Source organism: Centropristis striata, chromosome 14, assembly GCF_030273125.1.
Source record: "Centropristis striata isolate RG_2023a ecotype Rhode Island chromosome 14, C.striata_1.0, whole genome shotgun sequence".
Classification (NCBI taxonomy): domain Eukaryota; kingdom Metazoa; phylum Chordata; class Actinopteri; order Perciformes; family Serranidae; genus Centropristis; species Centropristis striata.
In genome coordinates, this window is record NC_081530.1 from 27,061,759 (window position 1) to 27,076,033 (window position 14,275).

General features: G+C 40.7%; 1 protein-coding gene across 3 annotated transcripts in view; it reads left to right on the top strand.

Annotated features, from left to right (window-relative positions):
- The window catches only part of spire1a (spire-type actin nucleation factor 1a), a 33,293-nt gene that overhangs the window by 12,641 nt on the left and 6,377 nt on the right, over positions 1–14,275 (top strand). For 2 of the 3 annotated variants that reach the window (XM_059350016.1, XM_059350018.1), the window contains exons 3-12: positions 3,790–4,047; positions 6,148–6,273; positions 8,873–8,947; positions 9,055–9,219; positions 9,318–9,404; positions 9,859–9,988; positions 12,346–12,393; positions 12,710–12,864; positions 13,496–13,577; positions 13,914–14,056. In XM_059350016.1, the coding sequence (XP_059205999.1) occupies positions 3,790–4,047; positions 6,148–6,273; positions 8,873–8,947; positions 9,055–9,219; positions 9,318–9,404; positions 9,859–9,988; positions 12,346–12,393; positions 12,710–12,864; positions 13,496–13,577; positions 13,914–14,056 (1,269 nt within the window). Of the gene's footprint in view, positions 1–3,789; positions 4,048–6,147; positions 6,274–8,872; positions 8,948–9,054; positions 9,220–9,317; positions 9,405–9,858; positions 9,989–10,830; positions 10,873–12,345; positions 12,394–12,709; positions 12,865–13,495; positions 13,578–13,913; positions 14,057–14,275 lie in introns of all 3 variants that reach the window. The other variant, XM_059350015.1, reaches the window with a different exon arrangement.

A 14,275-nucleotide genomic window follows, 5' to 3' on the forward strand; every position in this document is an offset into this window, starting at 1 on the left:
GATTATTGAACATATTATACGCATTATTGCATTGTGTTTCAATCTCCGGTTCTGAAGTAGCCAGTGGATTTGTGATCGATAACCAATATTTGAGACAAGTCCCCCTCCTCTGTGTCATTGTTTACAGTCTGTTAAGCAATGTGAGATGCGAAAATGGAGTACAGAGACGACGTCTGTGGCTAAATTGTTTCACAAGTAGCAAAAAGTTAAATCGTTGTCAGACGATAGCCAATGGGTTCCAAAATTGCCTTTCGGCCAATTCATACTGCCACTTTTCCTCTCCACGTGGACTGTTACCTGAAGTAAACTAAAGCCCATTCAAACGTGATCAGTCAATAATACTTGGATTACAAAAAGACTACTAGCAGAAACTAGACGGTACCAGGATATGGTCCTGTTCCAGACTGATTATAGAGATCTGTTTATAGAGATTAACTGTGATTTAATAAGTTATATTTTTAAGAGTGATCTTTTCTCTCTTAGCCACTGTTAAACCACCAGGCTGTTATTTATTACAAACCATTTTGCGTTGGCAGTGAAATAGGATTTAACCAATAACTACTAAATCCACCCATGCCTTGCCAGTATAGCAAATTTTCCTCAAATTGGAAATCTAGTCTAATGCTTAAATTACACATGGATACAAGAGGATTTTCCCCACGTTATTACTGATGTGAGTTCACTATACACGGGGCAAAGTAAATCCTTGTGTCCCTATGGCCCATTAATGAGACCCCTTGTGCTGTCTGTCACTTCAGAATTCCCTAGAATCTCCGCCCACTCCAGGCCATGTTGTCCTACAGATGGATTATAAGGTTACATAATGAGACACTAAGGAATGGGATATTTATTTTAGCCCTGGAACAGGATTACCAGCTGCACACAGAGATGGTTGATAAAATGATAGCAGTACAAGACCGCAAAACCGACCTCTCTCCAGAAAAGAATTGGATCATTAGGTCGGAAAATTCAGAATACAGTCCTTTGATTACGTACTGGTACTTTTATTTATAGAAAGCTATTGAAAAGGGAGTTATAATCCCATAGCAGTTTCTGATGACACAAATTCAGAAATTGACCTTTTGTACTGTTCAAAATTAGTGCACACTTTACTCCTTTGACAAAACCTAAATGGTGCATAAATACAAATGTTCCTTTTCACTTACTGATATAATTTTTACTAAATTGTATTCACTATTTTTCTCTCACGGCTCCCATGACTTGAATGCCACTAACAGTTGACTCAACCTTTGTAGATATGAGTGTTTTAAAAGCTTCTCACCTTTGTAAAAGTGAAAGCTAAAGCACTCCTGTTAGTCAGGTGATGTAGAACTGTGATATCCACACCTGTTTACTGTAATTCAGAGGAAATATGAGGAAATTCATGCTTCTCAGAAAAATCAATGGCAAAAAAAAAAGGAAACATCGTAATACTTTTAGGGCGGCACTTGGACTCTATATGACTTTTTGGTTATATAATGATATTCCCGCCTCTGTTGCTGCAGTTAATGATCCCAAACATGCTCAGTCAACACCCTAACCTTCTGTGTGCTACACTCCCAGACACCATATCCAGGTGCTGTTCTCTGGCACCTCACCCAAGCATAGCAAGCCATGCCCATCAACGACCAGCTTCACCCGAATAAACACTCTGTTTTATTTGGACACCTCCCTTTTTCAACAATGTCGCTCCATTCCTTTCTGGATAAGAACATACAGTACAGTAATGACTCACAGTATGTAACGCTAATAGGAAAAGTTGGCTCATCATTATTATTCAAAATAGCTTTGAGGTGATGCTTGTGCACAAACAAATAGATTTGCAGCTCGCAGTTTCAGTCCACATCCGAATCCTGGGTAAACTTTGTGGCCACATCGGTTATACTCTGACATCATTCTCTGGTTTGATGTCATAGAAAACAAAGTAGTAGTGCTGCAATACGAAAATATAAAGATCTCAGACATTACATGACCTTGTTTGTCAATGGAAGAAGGAGGTGATAAAGGGTTTTGATGGCTTGATCCAACAGGTAGTCTTTATTAAGTGATGCAGATAACTGTGGACAAAAACCCAAGACATTCTGTCTTTAGGTGAACTGATGTTATAAATGTATTCTTGGAGCATATAAGCAATCTATCAGACCAACAGAAATTGACTCTCGGTCTTCATCAGAAAAAGAATCTGTTGTGATGAAAGTCCTGAAAGGAGTTGAAGCGTCGGCTCAAGTGATTTTGTGGAGGTCCTAAAAGGAATTTGTCAGAAATGAGTTCAAGTGTAGAGATCAAAAGATGTTTCATTCCTTTTTAAAACTTCATTACTTATTATAGGGGCACTCGGGAGAGCACAGACCACTGCCAAGGCCAAATGCCCTATCTTGCTATGGTAATGAGTGAAAAATAATTTGTATATCCGCCACATGATTCAGATCCGCTCCAAAATTAATGAATCAATGGGCTGTTCCTTGACCTATGGTACACACTTCCACCAAGTTTCATGAAACAAAAAAAAACACTACCTTTTTGTAGGGATAATAATTTCCTTAATAATTTTACTTTAAGACCCATACGGCTAATAAATCTACTATTTGGCTGAGAACTGTCAGCTCTTGGAATCCATCCTCAATGAGCTACAGTCCTTGTCGGGGTCCAGCCCTTTGAATCTGTCACCAAACTGAAGATTGAAACGGAGTGTAACGAGATGACAACTCTGTCTGATGACGGGCCACTACTGTCCTGTGCTGCTTCATAAATTTGAGTAAGGGTTTGATTGAGTTTAAAGCGGAGGACATTGCACAGCAGAGCCAACTTGTCATGCTGCAGTGAAAGAACAACTTTGTCTCGTTGTAGACGACTGGTTATTTGAGACATTTTGGAACTAGCTGCAAAAAAAGATAGGTCATCCCCTGCTTGTTAATGAGGGGAAGCAGTGATGAAATGAAATCATCCCCAGATTATGGCAATAATCACGCTGTTTGGAGGAACACTGTGGCCTCGTTTCACATCTGGTTTGAGGACATGAACTGTCTTCTTGTCTGTTCAGGTGAAAAGTTTGTTGTAGATAGTTGTTAATCAAACTAAGATAGGGACACTAAGAAATTGGGTCTGTTCCATGAGGATGTGCTAGAGTGCCATTTAATTATAAAGCAGCACTGGGAACATAAAATTGTGAGTAGTCTGTCGGCGAGAAAGAACATAATGTTTGGCATTTACTGTAACAAGTAAACAAATGTCAGTGGGCAAGAAATGTCCTCCAGCTTCTCTACTTAATTAAGTTTACACCTGAATGTTCATATTGTATTTATCCATCTTTATTCTTCCTTTTGGTCTTTTTATTTCTATCTTAGAAAAACGGCAGTGGATGTCAAACTTAACGTGGCAATTTTGACAACTTGCACTAAGTTAATGGGTGAGCTGGCCAAACACAAAGCACTCAATACACTGTTCAGCAAGTTTTATTAGCACATTCGTATTCCATACACCGCACAATCCCGAATGGCTCTTTTACAGTACAACAAAGTCCCGTACACCGCTCGACTTATATCTGTTGCAGTTCCCAGCATTGATACTTCAGTAAGCCTCAATGTGGCCATATCTTCCTGCCCTTTACATCACATCAGGACAGAGCCCACTGGTCTACGTGTTATCAGAGTTAAGTTCACAGAGTCAATATCAAGTAGGTCGCTGCCTACTTCATGTCCCACCATGCAGGAAACACCAAATTTCCTTCACAATTCATTTTCCTGCACAAAATAATAATCCATACCATCTAATTTGTCCATTGTGCCACAGGTTATCGACTCTCTGGGTGTCATGATTTACAAAGCCCTGGACTTTGGCCTCAAAGAAAATGAGGAGCGTGAACTCAGCCCGCCGCTGGAGCACCTCATCGACATGATGACCAACACCGATGAAACCGAGAGTGACTCCTGTCCTGACGAGGGCTACGAAGCCACGGAGGAGGAGGAAGAAGAGGAGGGAGAGGAGCCCCTCCCTGCCACCACCAGCACCTCAGTCAGCAGAATTCGTAGCTATGCAGACCTCATGACGGTAGGCTGTTTTTGTGTTTATTTTTTAAGATGCAGTCAGGGATTCATGGTGTGTTCAAAACAAAAGTAGAATCCTCACACTGTAACACTGTAACCATAATAACTCTAATCATTTTCTGCAAAATTGCCATCAGTCATGGTTCGAGGGATCAGGCTGATGAAGATCTGTGACAGATTGAAGTTATGATAGTCATAATAAATGTAGGGATGGGTACCGAATTCTTTACTTTTATAGGTACCGACTGAATTCCGCCGGTACTACCGAGTACCGATTCAAGTAAAATCAAACGGTACCATGTTTCGGTACCTAAACGGCGTTAACTTTAAACTGATCATTGATTTCAACCTGTTTTCATTTGACGTCTTTGATATACAAGCGTGCATTAAACAAATTAACATTTATTACCACATAAACAAACGCAAAAGTACCGAAAATTGGTACCGTTGAGTACCGATACCGATTCCCAGGTACCGGGTATCGGTACCATATCGGTTCAAATGTGAAAGGTACCCATCCCTAAATAAATGTGCATATTCTTCTTTTGCTCTGAAAAATATCAACCGTTATCCCATTTTTACATCCGGTCTATTAACACGGCAGTGCATCCACACGTTGTCATCACTCCAGCTCAAAGCAGCTCCCCTGATGGGGGCCGTCACGCTGTAAATTCCCATGGCAGCTTCTAAATATGAGACTGCAATTATAGCTGTGTAAACATGCTGGTATTTGGGGAATAGGCTTAGAAACTTTCACTGCCTGTTCCTTCCATATAATGAAGCCGGTGTAGAACACAATCATAAGGTCTGTTTGCTGCTATTGCGTGTCTCGCCTTCCTGCCTCCTAATTCCTCCAACAATCATTCTCTTGAGTGTAAACTGCAATATGTTGGTATGGCATGGCTGGAGTAGATAGCTGCGCATTCCTGACTGACCTCCTTCCTTTACTTGTACTCTGTTGTTCAGCCAGGCAGGGGTAGTCTGGGTCGAAGAGGGTTTAGCCAGTTCTGAAGCTGACAAAATGTGACAGGAGCTGCTAGTGAGGACAGGAATAGTTGGATGTTTTCGTCCTTTCTTTGGCGAAATGGACTGAACTTAGGAGTGGCTGCATGAGCTGTGATCCTCTTACCGAAGCTGTCAATCTGGAGTTTGGCTCGTAGCCCACTTAATTATTGCTCATCAAATAGTCAAATGATTTCATTCAAAAGCAGCTATCAATTTAACACCAACTGACATTGGCATGCATTGTTAATTGAAAGTTCTTCTTCATTTTTTTTTTTTGCAACAGACAAAGTTTCATGCTTGCAAAGATGATTGTTTTCAGCATAAACAATGGAAACCCCTGGTGCAGCGGTATTTTATGCACGGTTGTGGAGACTTTCATTGCTCAGGTGTCATTTTACCTGTGAATTCCCCTTCAGTGGACGAGGAAGAAGACACTTTCTGCTGAGTCAGACATTCTTGTGGCTAGCCAAGCCCATCAGGAGAAAAAGAGAATATGTCACTGGTCTGGTTTCTTCTTTTGTGTCGCTGAAGATAATTTGGCAGCACATCCATTACTCTGGCAGGCAGCCTTTAGTATTTTAACAATGATATGCAAATTCCTTAAGGGTCAGAGCTTTAAATGGTGCGTAGTTGATGCTTGTCAGGCATTGACTTTCACGACTGAACAATCAGGTTCATGCTGATGCACGCACTGTTTTTAGCCATGCCAGTGACATGGAGAGTGAATAATATTGATGTTGATGATGAAGATGTTTCCTCTAGCGCCTCCATGAGCCAGAAAATTTATCAGGATAAATTGTAAAAACGAAGATTTTCCATTTCTACTTCCCATCCAGACATGCATGTTCTTATTTGAAAATGTAATTGATAATTGGTCACAAAACACTCATTTTGTATCAAATATAAGATCTCTATATATGCAGGGATACTAATATATGGGTTTTATGTTTGCTATGTTTAATTAATCATATTGACATTAATCCAACTCTAATCTATTTATATAGCCCAATGTCCCATATCACAAATTTACCTCAAGGGGTTTTACTGTGACCTTGATCTGCCGCTACATATAAGTAATTCCTTGTCGTCTCCTCTACAGCTATGTTCTTCCCACCTTCCAAGCCCATCAGACGCCCCCAACCATTACCAGGCTGTGTGTCGTGCTCTCTATGCCGAAACCAGAGAACTACACACCTTTCTGGAAAAAATCAAGAGTGCCAAGGAGGTAAGAAAATCCGACACCTGTGAGTTCCTGATTAATCTGATGAGGATAAGTCACAAGTTTTGGCGGAAACACAAACAATACGGTCTGCTCAACCAACAATTGATGATAAACTTATATGAAGCGTGTGACCTTAATCTATTTAAGAAAGAATGACTAACCTATACACTCACATTTATTAATTCTAACTCATCCTAATTCCCAAAGTCAGAAAGATTTTCCCATGAGTCATACTCATTGGACTCATTTGCATGTCACAAACCGAATCAAAGTATGAAAGGCATTGAAAGTGATAGGAAAAATTATGCTTGTAGTGCCAGACCAAACTGTCTTGTTCCTGGGGGTTACCACTGTGCTGCTTTTGGTATGTGAATTAGGATCTGTAAGGCAATCAGGATTTCTAAAGCTTAGAAAAGAAAATACCAGAGTGGTGCCCAGAAACTGCACAATAACAACAAAACCGCCCATGAAGAGGAAATGGTCCAGAAGGATTTAGACTGTGTGGGTGTCCCTGTCTGACCCCCTCGTTAGGCCACTCAAGAGCTCATCATCGCTTAATACGACTTGACATGACTTGACACTGCATGGATGTGAGCTGGCATCCTGTTTCTCATTTATTCCTGCATGTAGATTTTTGGTACTGGAGTAATTGAATCTGATAAGTGAGGGATTCCCTACAGAGCTTCTTAGAGACGGCATGTTTAAGACTATTAACCAGCTGTTAATCAAGATGTGCTGGAATTCATTCTTTTTAATTAAAATCCTTCTTTGAAAATTGCCAGCATGAAAAAAATAGTGTTAAAGAAATGCACCATGGAAAATGTAATAAGCAGCTTGAGCACGCCCACATGTGTGCGTAGCAGTGTAAAGTGACATGCTCGGACTCTGATGATATAATAAAATAATAAGAAACAAGCCTGATCCATCACCTCAGAGCAAGGCACAGTTTTTTTTGGTCGTTATTCACCTTTTCATGGTTTTGTGGGTTTTTGTGGGTTTTTTTTCACATTATTTTGTCATTTTCTGTCCCTTTTGTGGTTAATTTGTGTCTCCTTGTAGGCATTTTGTGTCTTTGTTGGTCCATGTTTTGGGCATTTTGTGTCTCTTTCTAGACATATTGTCTTTTTTTGATAGTTTTAACTTTGTAGTTATGCTGTGTTTTTTGGGGGTCATTTTGTTGTTGTTTTTGCTCTTTTTTTAGTTTTTTTAGGTAAAGACCAGGGGACCTCTGATGCTTTGGGTTGTTTTTTTTTTTTAAAGTCAAATGTGTAGTCAAGAGCTGGTGGAAAATCATTTGCCTTACCCCACTCAAGAAATTAAAATGGAATGAGACTCGTGTACACTTGCTAGTACAACTATGTGTTCCCTGATTGAGTTGATGTTTTGAGAAGATAGAGGCACATGACATATTCCATCGCCTGTCAGGCGGCGTAGCTTTGCTGTACCGTGTGTACACGACATGTGCTAGCTGTCTTCTACAGCAGACGTGAGTCATGCAAACAACCTTATGTAATACTATATGGTTATAGAATCAAGTTTAACCTTATTACAGTAATTTTAAGGAGCTTACAGGAGGGGAATGGCAGGCTATAGGGGCTGCTTTGCACTGCCTGTAGCACCGAATGTCACTGGATAGTTGCTAATAAGTAACCATACACAGTATCACACATGCTTACACATTAGGAGGCTAGTCAATAAGTCTTTCTCTCAGTTTCTCTCACTGTTGTTGTTTTTCTCTCTCCTATGTCAGTGTTTATCAGCTTCTTCTTGTCTATTCTGACAGGGGAATCCAACCACCATTTGTAGTGAAAGCTGTCAGTGAGAGACGGGTTAAATGTTGTCATGGTTTTAAGAAAGGAATGGAGACCTAGCTAGATCTGCAGATAAAAGATGGAGCTTGTGAAGAAGGAATGTGTTCCAGCAGTAAACCCAGGTGCAGATGAATAGATGAGTAGATGATTATAAGAAAAGCAGCTGCAGCTGTCAGCGGAGGACACTTGAGGCTTTTTTTTTTTGGATCTGAGAGTGATATTGTAGATCATGTACGAGCCATTTGGCCTTGAACAACTTCTGATAAACGAAAGCTTAATTTAGATTTTCATTTATTTTATTAAAATGGCATTTGACCGGTCAGATCTGGGCAGCTTTTTTGTTTGTCCTCACTTAGTAATGCCTTTAGTAAAAAACAAATCAACTTGCACAAACATTCCTAAAAACAGCAACAGTTGGGACAGAGCTAACAATGTAACCCAGGTCGTTGGCCATTTTACTTCCATGGCTTGTTTACTGCTATATTAATGTACTTAATGTTCTGTACAGACCCTTGAATAGCAGCCATTAGTTGACTATTGGCTTCTTTTTTTCCCCTCTGGTACAATGTCAATATAGGATGAGACGGATATCGACATTATGTGAAACAACATCCATCGATTAATTAAACAGATTGCTTTTACAATATTGGCAGTTAGCCAGTGACCTTGACTTGATTTCAGCCAGTACTGTTAATGCAGTGGTATACCTACTGAAAATCATGACTTGGGAAAACATTTCTAATCTCTTCCTCTATTTTTTTTTCTCTCCCCCCATCCCTTTTCTTGGCTAGAACCTTCGGAAAATGGAAGGCGAGACTCGGGATGAACCTGTTAAAGACCTCGATGAGCTGCAAAATTCAGATTGGGTGAGAAGAGTGTTTCTTTTCGACAACAAGCAGCCGTAGATTTGTCTCTGGGACTCTGTACTGAGGAGTCCAGTTATGATCACATCACATCTTTTTATCCCCACTAGGCACGGTTTTGGGTGCAGGTGATGCGAGATCTGCGAGACGGTGTAAAACTGAAGAAGGTTCAGGAGCGCCAGTACAACCCGCTACCCATTGAATACCAGCTCACACCGTACGAAATGCTGATGGACGATATCCGCTCCAAACGTTACAAGCTGCGAAAAGTCATGGTAAGTGTTATTCTCACTTTAAAAAATCTGAACTATCCTTGATTTTGACAACCTTGTTCAGTGCATGTATCCTCATCAAATTAACAATTTCATTGCAGGTGAATGGAGACATCCCGCCAAGGTTAAAGAAGAGTGCTCATGAGATAATTCTTGAATTCATCAGGTCGCGACCGCCTCTCAACCCTGTGAGTATTACACAACATGGTGCCGGTAATCTGTCAGAAGATAAAGATTTAGTCTATACAATATTCATTCTCCAATAGTTATGTCTGAGGTATTTCCAGCAGTCGGTTTTGCAACGTTTAGAGAGTGAGTCATATGATAAATACCAGCTATATTCAACCCGGTTGTGAAAACACTTTGTCAGTTCAATCAATATTTTGTTGTCAGTTGTTATACAAGCACACTGGCATTCACAGTAGATGCCAGATGACAGGGTGTAAATGATGGGAAACACAATGCCACATGCACATCCATCATCACATGGTGGTCTGAATAGAAAAGTGAGAATTTTTGACAAATTGGATGCAATTATTAAACATGCACTCTTTCTTGGGAGGTGTGAGGGGAAAAATCTCACTCTGGTGTCCATGGTGATGGCAGTCAGATACTAACTTGGTGTGGGGGTTGTCTTGACAGGTCGCAGCCCGTAAGCTGAAGCCCCATCCACCACGTCCCAGGAGCCTCCACGAGCGCCTGCTGGAGGGCATCAAATCTGAGAGGAAGCTCAGGCCGGTCTCGCCAGACATGATCCGCAGAAACCGCCTGGGTACTATGTGACATGCTGTTATATACAAATGGCCATTAAACAAAAATATATATACTTGTGCAAAATTCTGTCCACTATCAAACTAAACCTTTTTGCTTTATCTGTTCTAAGAAATCCACTTTTCAATCTGTGCAAGTGTGTCTGCTTTACGAGCCTAACCCCATCCCCTCAGGACAAAAACCATTAACCATGACTTAACCACATCCATCATGATTACTCTAACAGCCCTCTTCCTACATTGATCTGTGCATTTAATCAGAAGTGTCATAATGTTTGAACAAGGATCACTTTGGCTCCAGCTGAGAGCTTTGAGTTGTTTGCTCGGCCTGCACTTTGCTAAAGTAAAAGTTGTGGTTGCTGACAAACGTGTTCTTAAACTGATAAGTTCTTTGGTTTGAACTTGAACCAATAATATAATTCAGTATGTAATTCTGCTCTTTGTGGTTACTTTTATGAAAGCAGTGCATAGAAGTTAGATAATCCTTTTGGTATGCAGTCGTCATAATTGGCCAATTGGATCTCAAGTTTGAACCCTTTAAGGCTTTAATCAGATAAAAACACTAAATATGTTGTCAGTCTATGCCGTACAGTGCTGCTATATGGTTTACACAACACACCTTTTGTAAGGGGATTTAGAGGGGTAATATAGAGCAGTGGTTACATAAGTATACATATGGGAGGCTGTACAGGTTTTTCCTAAACATAATATGGTCTTTATAATGTTAGATTTTCTGAAACTTGGATGATTCATTGACTTCACCATCCATTTTAACTCTCATGGATTTCTTTTTCTCCTATTTGCTCTCATTTCCTTTTATTTCAAACATGGGCATATCTGTCAGTCATGCGGCCTCTTAGCATGTCTTACAGCTTTGACTCATCAGGTAAAGTTTCATGTCACCTACAGTATTGTGTGACCTACCCATTGTTGTATTTTGTGTTTCATTCCAGGCTATTTTAAGGTTAGCTCCTGCTTCTCCCTGAGTTAAACACACGCCCTCTTATTTTTAGTTTGTCATGCCTGTGTTGTACAAGTGTGTGACATACTACTGTCACCTAATGGATGTTGTGTTGCAGACACCAGCTGTACAAAAAAAGAAAAGAAAAGATGGGCCGAAACCATAAACTGTATAAAAGAAGTGGACATAGCATCCTCGTCTCACAAGTTAAGCCAATGCAGAAGTACTTTTAAAAGTTAAAAGTTACTTTTAAAAGCACTTTTTAATGGTCAGCAGGGTGTTGCAAAAACTCCACTGGCTGCAAAAAGAAGCTGTATTGTAAAGGAGTCTACGAGAAAATTACCCTACTTCTCACTTAATATGGTCTCAATCACTATTTCCAAGTCTTCTTCAATACAGCATGATGTTCATTTTGTAAAATAATTGCTACTGTGGCAATCTGTCGATGAGGATCCATGATACTGTGTACATTAAAATAGCTATGATTTCAAACTATGGAAGCTTACTTTTTTAGCAGCAACTCCAGTCGGGGTACCAATATAGGTGAGCAGGCATTGTTTTCTGTGGTTCCTTCAAATCCACCCTCTAGTCCAAATTTGATCACTTCTAGTTCCAAAAAAAACAATGGCAACAGCCAAAATGCCAAACTTGAGGCTTCAGAACGTTAGTCAACAAACCAGTGGATCATATCATGGTGGTTATGTCCACTTCTATTATACAGTCAATGATAAACACAGTGCAATCAAATCTCAGACTGTGCGAAATGGCCGAGTTGGCCTTTGCTGACAGGTAGAATGAATGGATCCTTCATTTTAGCCAATGTAATGAATGATAAGATTGACAGCCTGCGCTGGATATAGTGGTTACACACAGGGACCATCTGTGGCCTAGGTGATGAGGGATAGCCGTTGAGTCGGAGCCAGTAGGGTGAGATTACAGATCATCACTCTGCCCCTGCAGCCAGTCTGCCCTGCTTGTCACCCTAATCCTCTCTCACTGAGGAATATGACAAATTGCATAACACTGGTGTCAGCAGCCCCAGATACCTCAGATGAGTAGTTGAATGGCAGATGACTGTCTGAATGCAGCACTACAGTTTCACAGAATGATCATAATCCAGATGGATGTACGAGAATAACCTTTTGCACTGTGGCTGCACTCATTGTCTTTCTCTGCTCCCCCTGGCACTGACCCCTTCACTCACCTCTCCCTCTGTGCTTTCCAGCTGTGCACAACATACGTCTAAGTCCACAACTACACAGCAGCATCCCCTCACTTCACACCTGGTCTGACAGATGCTTGTTGCTGTCAAGTCCTCCCTGTGCTCCTAGTCTGGTGAATGAATATATGAACGTATGTGGCTCTACTAAAGGTCATGTTTCTTTAATTCCTTGACAGGTGCAGGGAAAAGCATCAGCACTCCTCAGGACTTGTTCCGCAGCTCAGGTAAAGAATCTCATCAGTGATGCGATTTTTTTTTTTTTTTTTTTTGCTTTTGGAGCGAAATACATTGAAGAATTTTCAGCCCACTGTCCTTTATTTAGATGAAGTGATTGAGGACAAAATATCTAATACAAACATGGTTGGGGCTTATCTTGGTCACCATATGGCCTACGTAGACTCTATCCTATCATTTAACAATATAAAGACAACCATAGTTTACACAGAAGGCATGATGAACAGCTGTTAAGATAAAGAGATGACTCATCAGAATTTATGGTTCCCTTTTTAATACAAGTTCAATCGTATCTGTTAAACACAGACACTCCTGATGCACCGAGGAAACTGGCTGTCAGCACCCAGTCGTTGGCCAGTGGCAACCTGGGGCCCAATCAAGGTGGATCACAGGCCCTCAGCCAGAGGAAGAGGCTGCTCCATGCGCCCACGCTGGCTGAGCTCGACAGTTCTGAATCTGATGTAAGACGTCTGACTCTTAGGCTATGTCCACACTTATTTTGAAACGGCAGTTTAAAACAAAAATGATCTCCATCCACAAAAGCATTTTAGCACCATTTCAGAAATAATCTCCGTCACATACACTCTGCATTCGTGTGCAGGTGTCAATGCTGGGCTCAGGACTTGTTGCAAATTGCTCAAGTAATGCCTTGCCTCCTGTACTTGCAAGGAGTCATAGCATTATGATACGCAGAATTTAACTGCACAGCTAGCATTGATGGCATGGTCAGCAACGCCTGTAATTGATTATCCATGTCAAATTAAACACTGATGGTCAAGGGTCACGTGAAAGGGGCAAGATGAATCACGGTGGCCGTCTGCATCAGCATTTTTAAATCAAACATAACAAAAGTCATGCATTGTAAAACAAACATTTATAAATGTATTGTTTAAGCTCATAAACATCACCCCCTTAATCCAGTTTCAATTTAGCCGCTTGAAAAATGTTGACGCAGTATCTTGCAACTATAATGTCAATGTCTCAGCAAGAAAATAGTTGAACCCTAATTGCATTAGGTTTTACTTTGCAATATTCAAAGTAATTTAAAGCTATAAGTATCATGTGGTTAAATGAGTGTAATCTGGTTGACAGGAGGAGCCCACGCGGAGCAGCTCCAGTATGTCCCCGTCTCTGATGGACGACATGTCACCAGAGTCCGCCATAGGAAAGAAAGGTAAGAGATTAGCTGAAGAGTATCTAAATATTTAACATTACACTTTTTGACAACTGCAGCCTACATGTTAAAGTATCTTTGGGCAAGATACTGAACCCCAAATTGCCCACCGATGCTGCGTTCATCGGTGTGTGAATGAATTCCCAATGGTGGCAGGTGGCACCATTGTAGGATGGCCTCTGCCACCAGTATTGAATGTGTTTGTGAACGGGTGAATGAACGCAGTCTGTAGTGTAGAGCACTATGGATAAAAGCGCTATATAAGTGCAGTCCATCTACCATCAAACACTTAACGAGTCTTTTCATATGTTCTTCATCTATATCCCATGTCTCCAGCTCCTCCAAAGTTCCTTCCCGTCTCTGCGACCCCACAGCCAGACAAGCGACAGTCTCCACAGAGGCGGCACTCTATCGAGAAGGAGGCTCCTACCAGTGTTTCCCCCTTTGCACCACCATCCAGACAGACCTCCAAATCTTTGGTATGTGAACTGTGGGAGCTATCTCCGTTACATTGATATTTAATCCCGTTTCTACCAGTGAGATGGAAAATGAATACATTATACGTTCATTTAATGATATAATTGCTCAAAATAATGAGTCGGTATCTTAATATAATGATTTTGAATACGGTACAGGCATGCATGTTAATTGTAGAGTTTGTGGAATAACAAGTCATACACATCGACATTACAATTTGA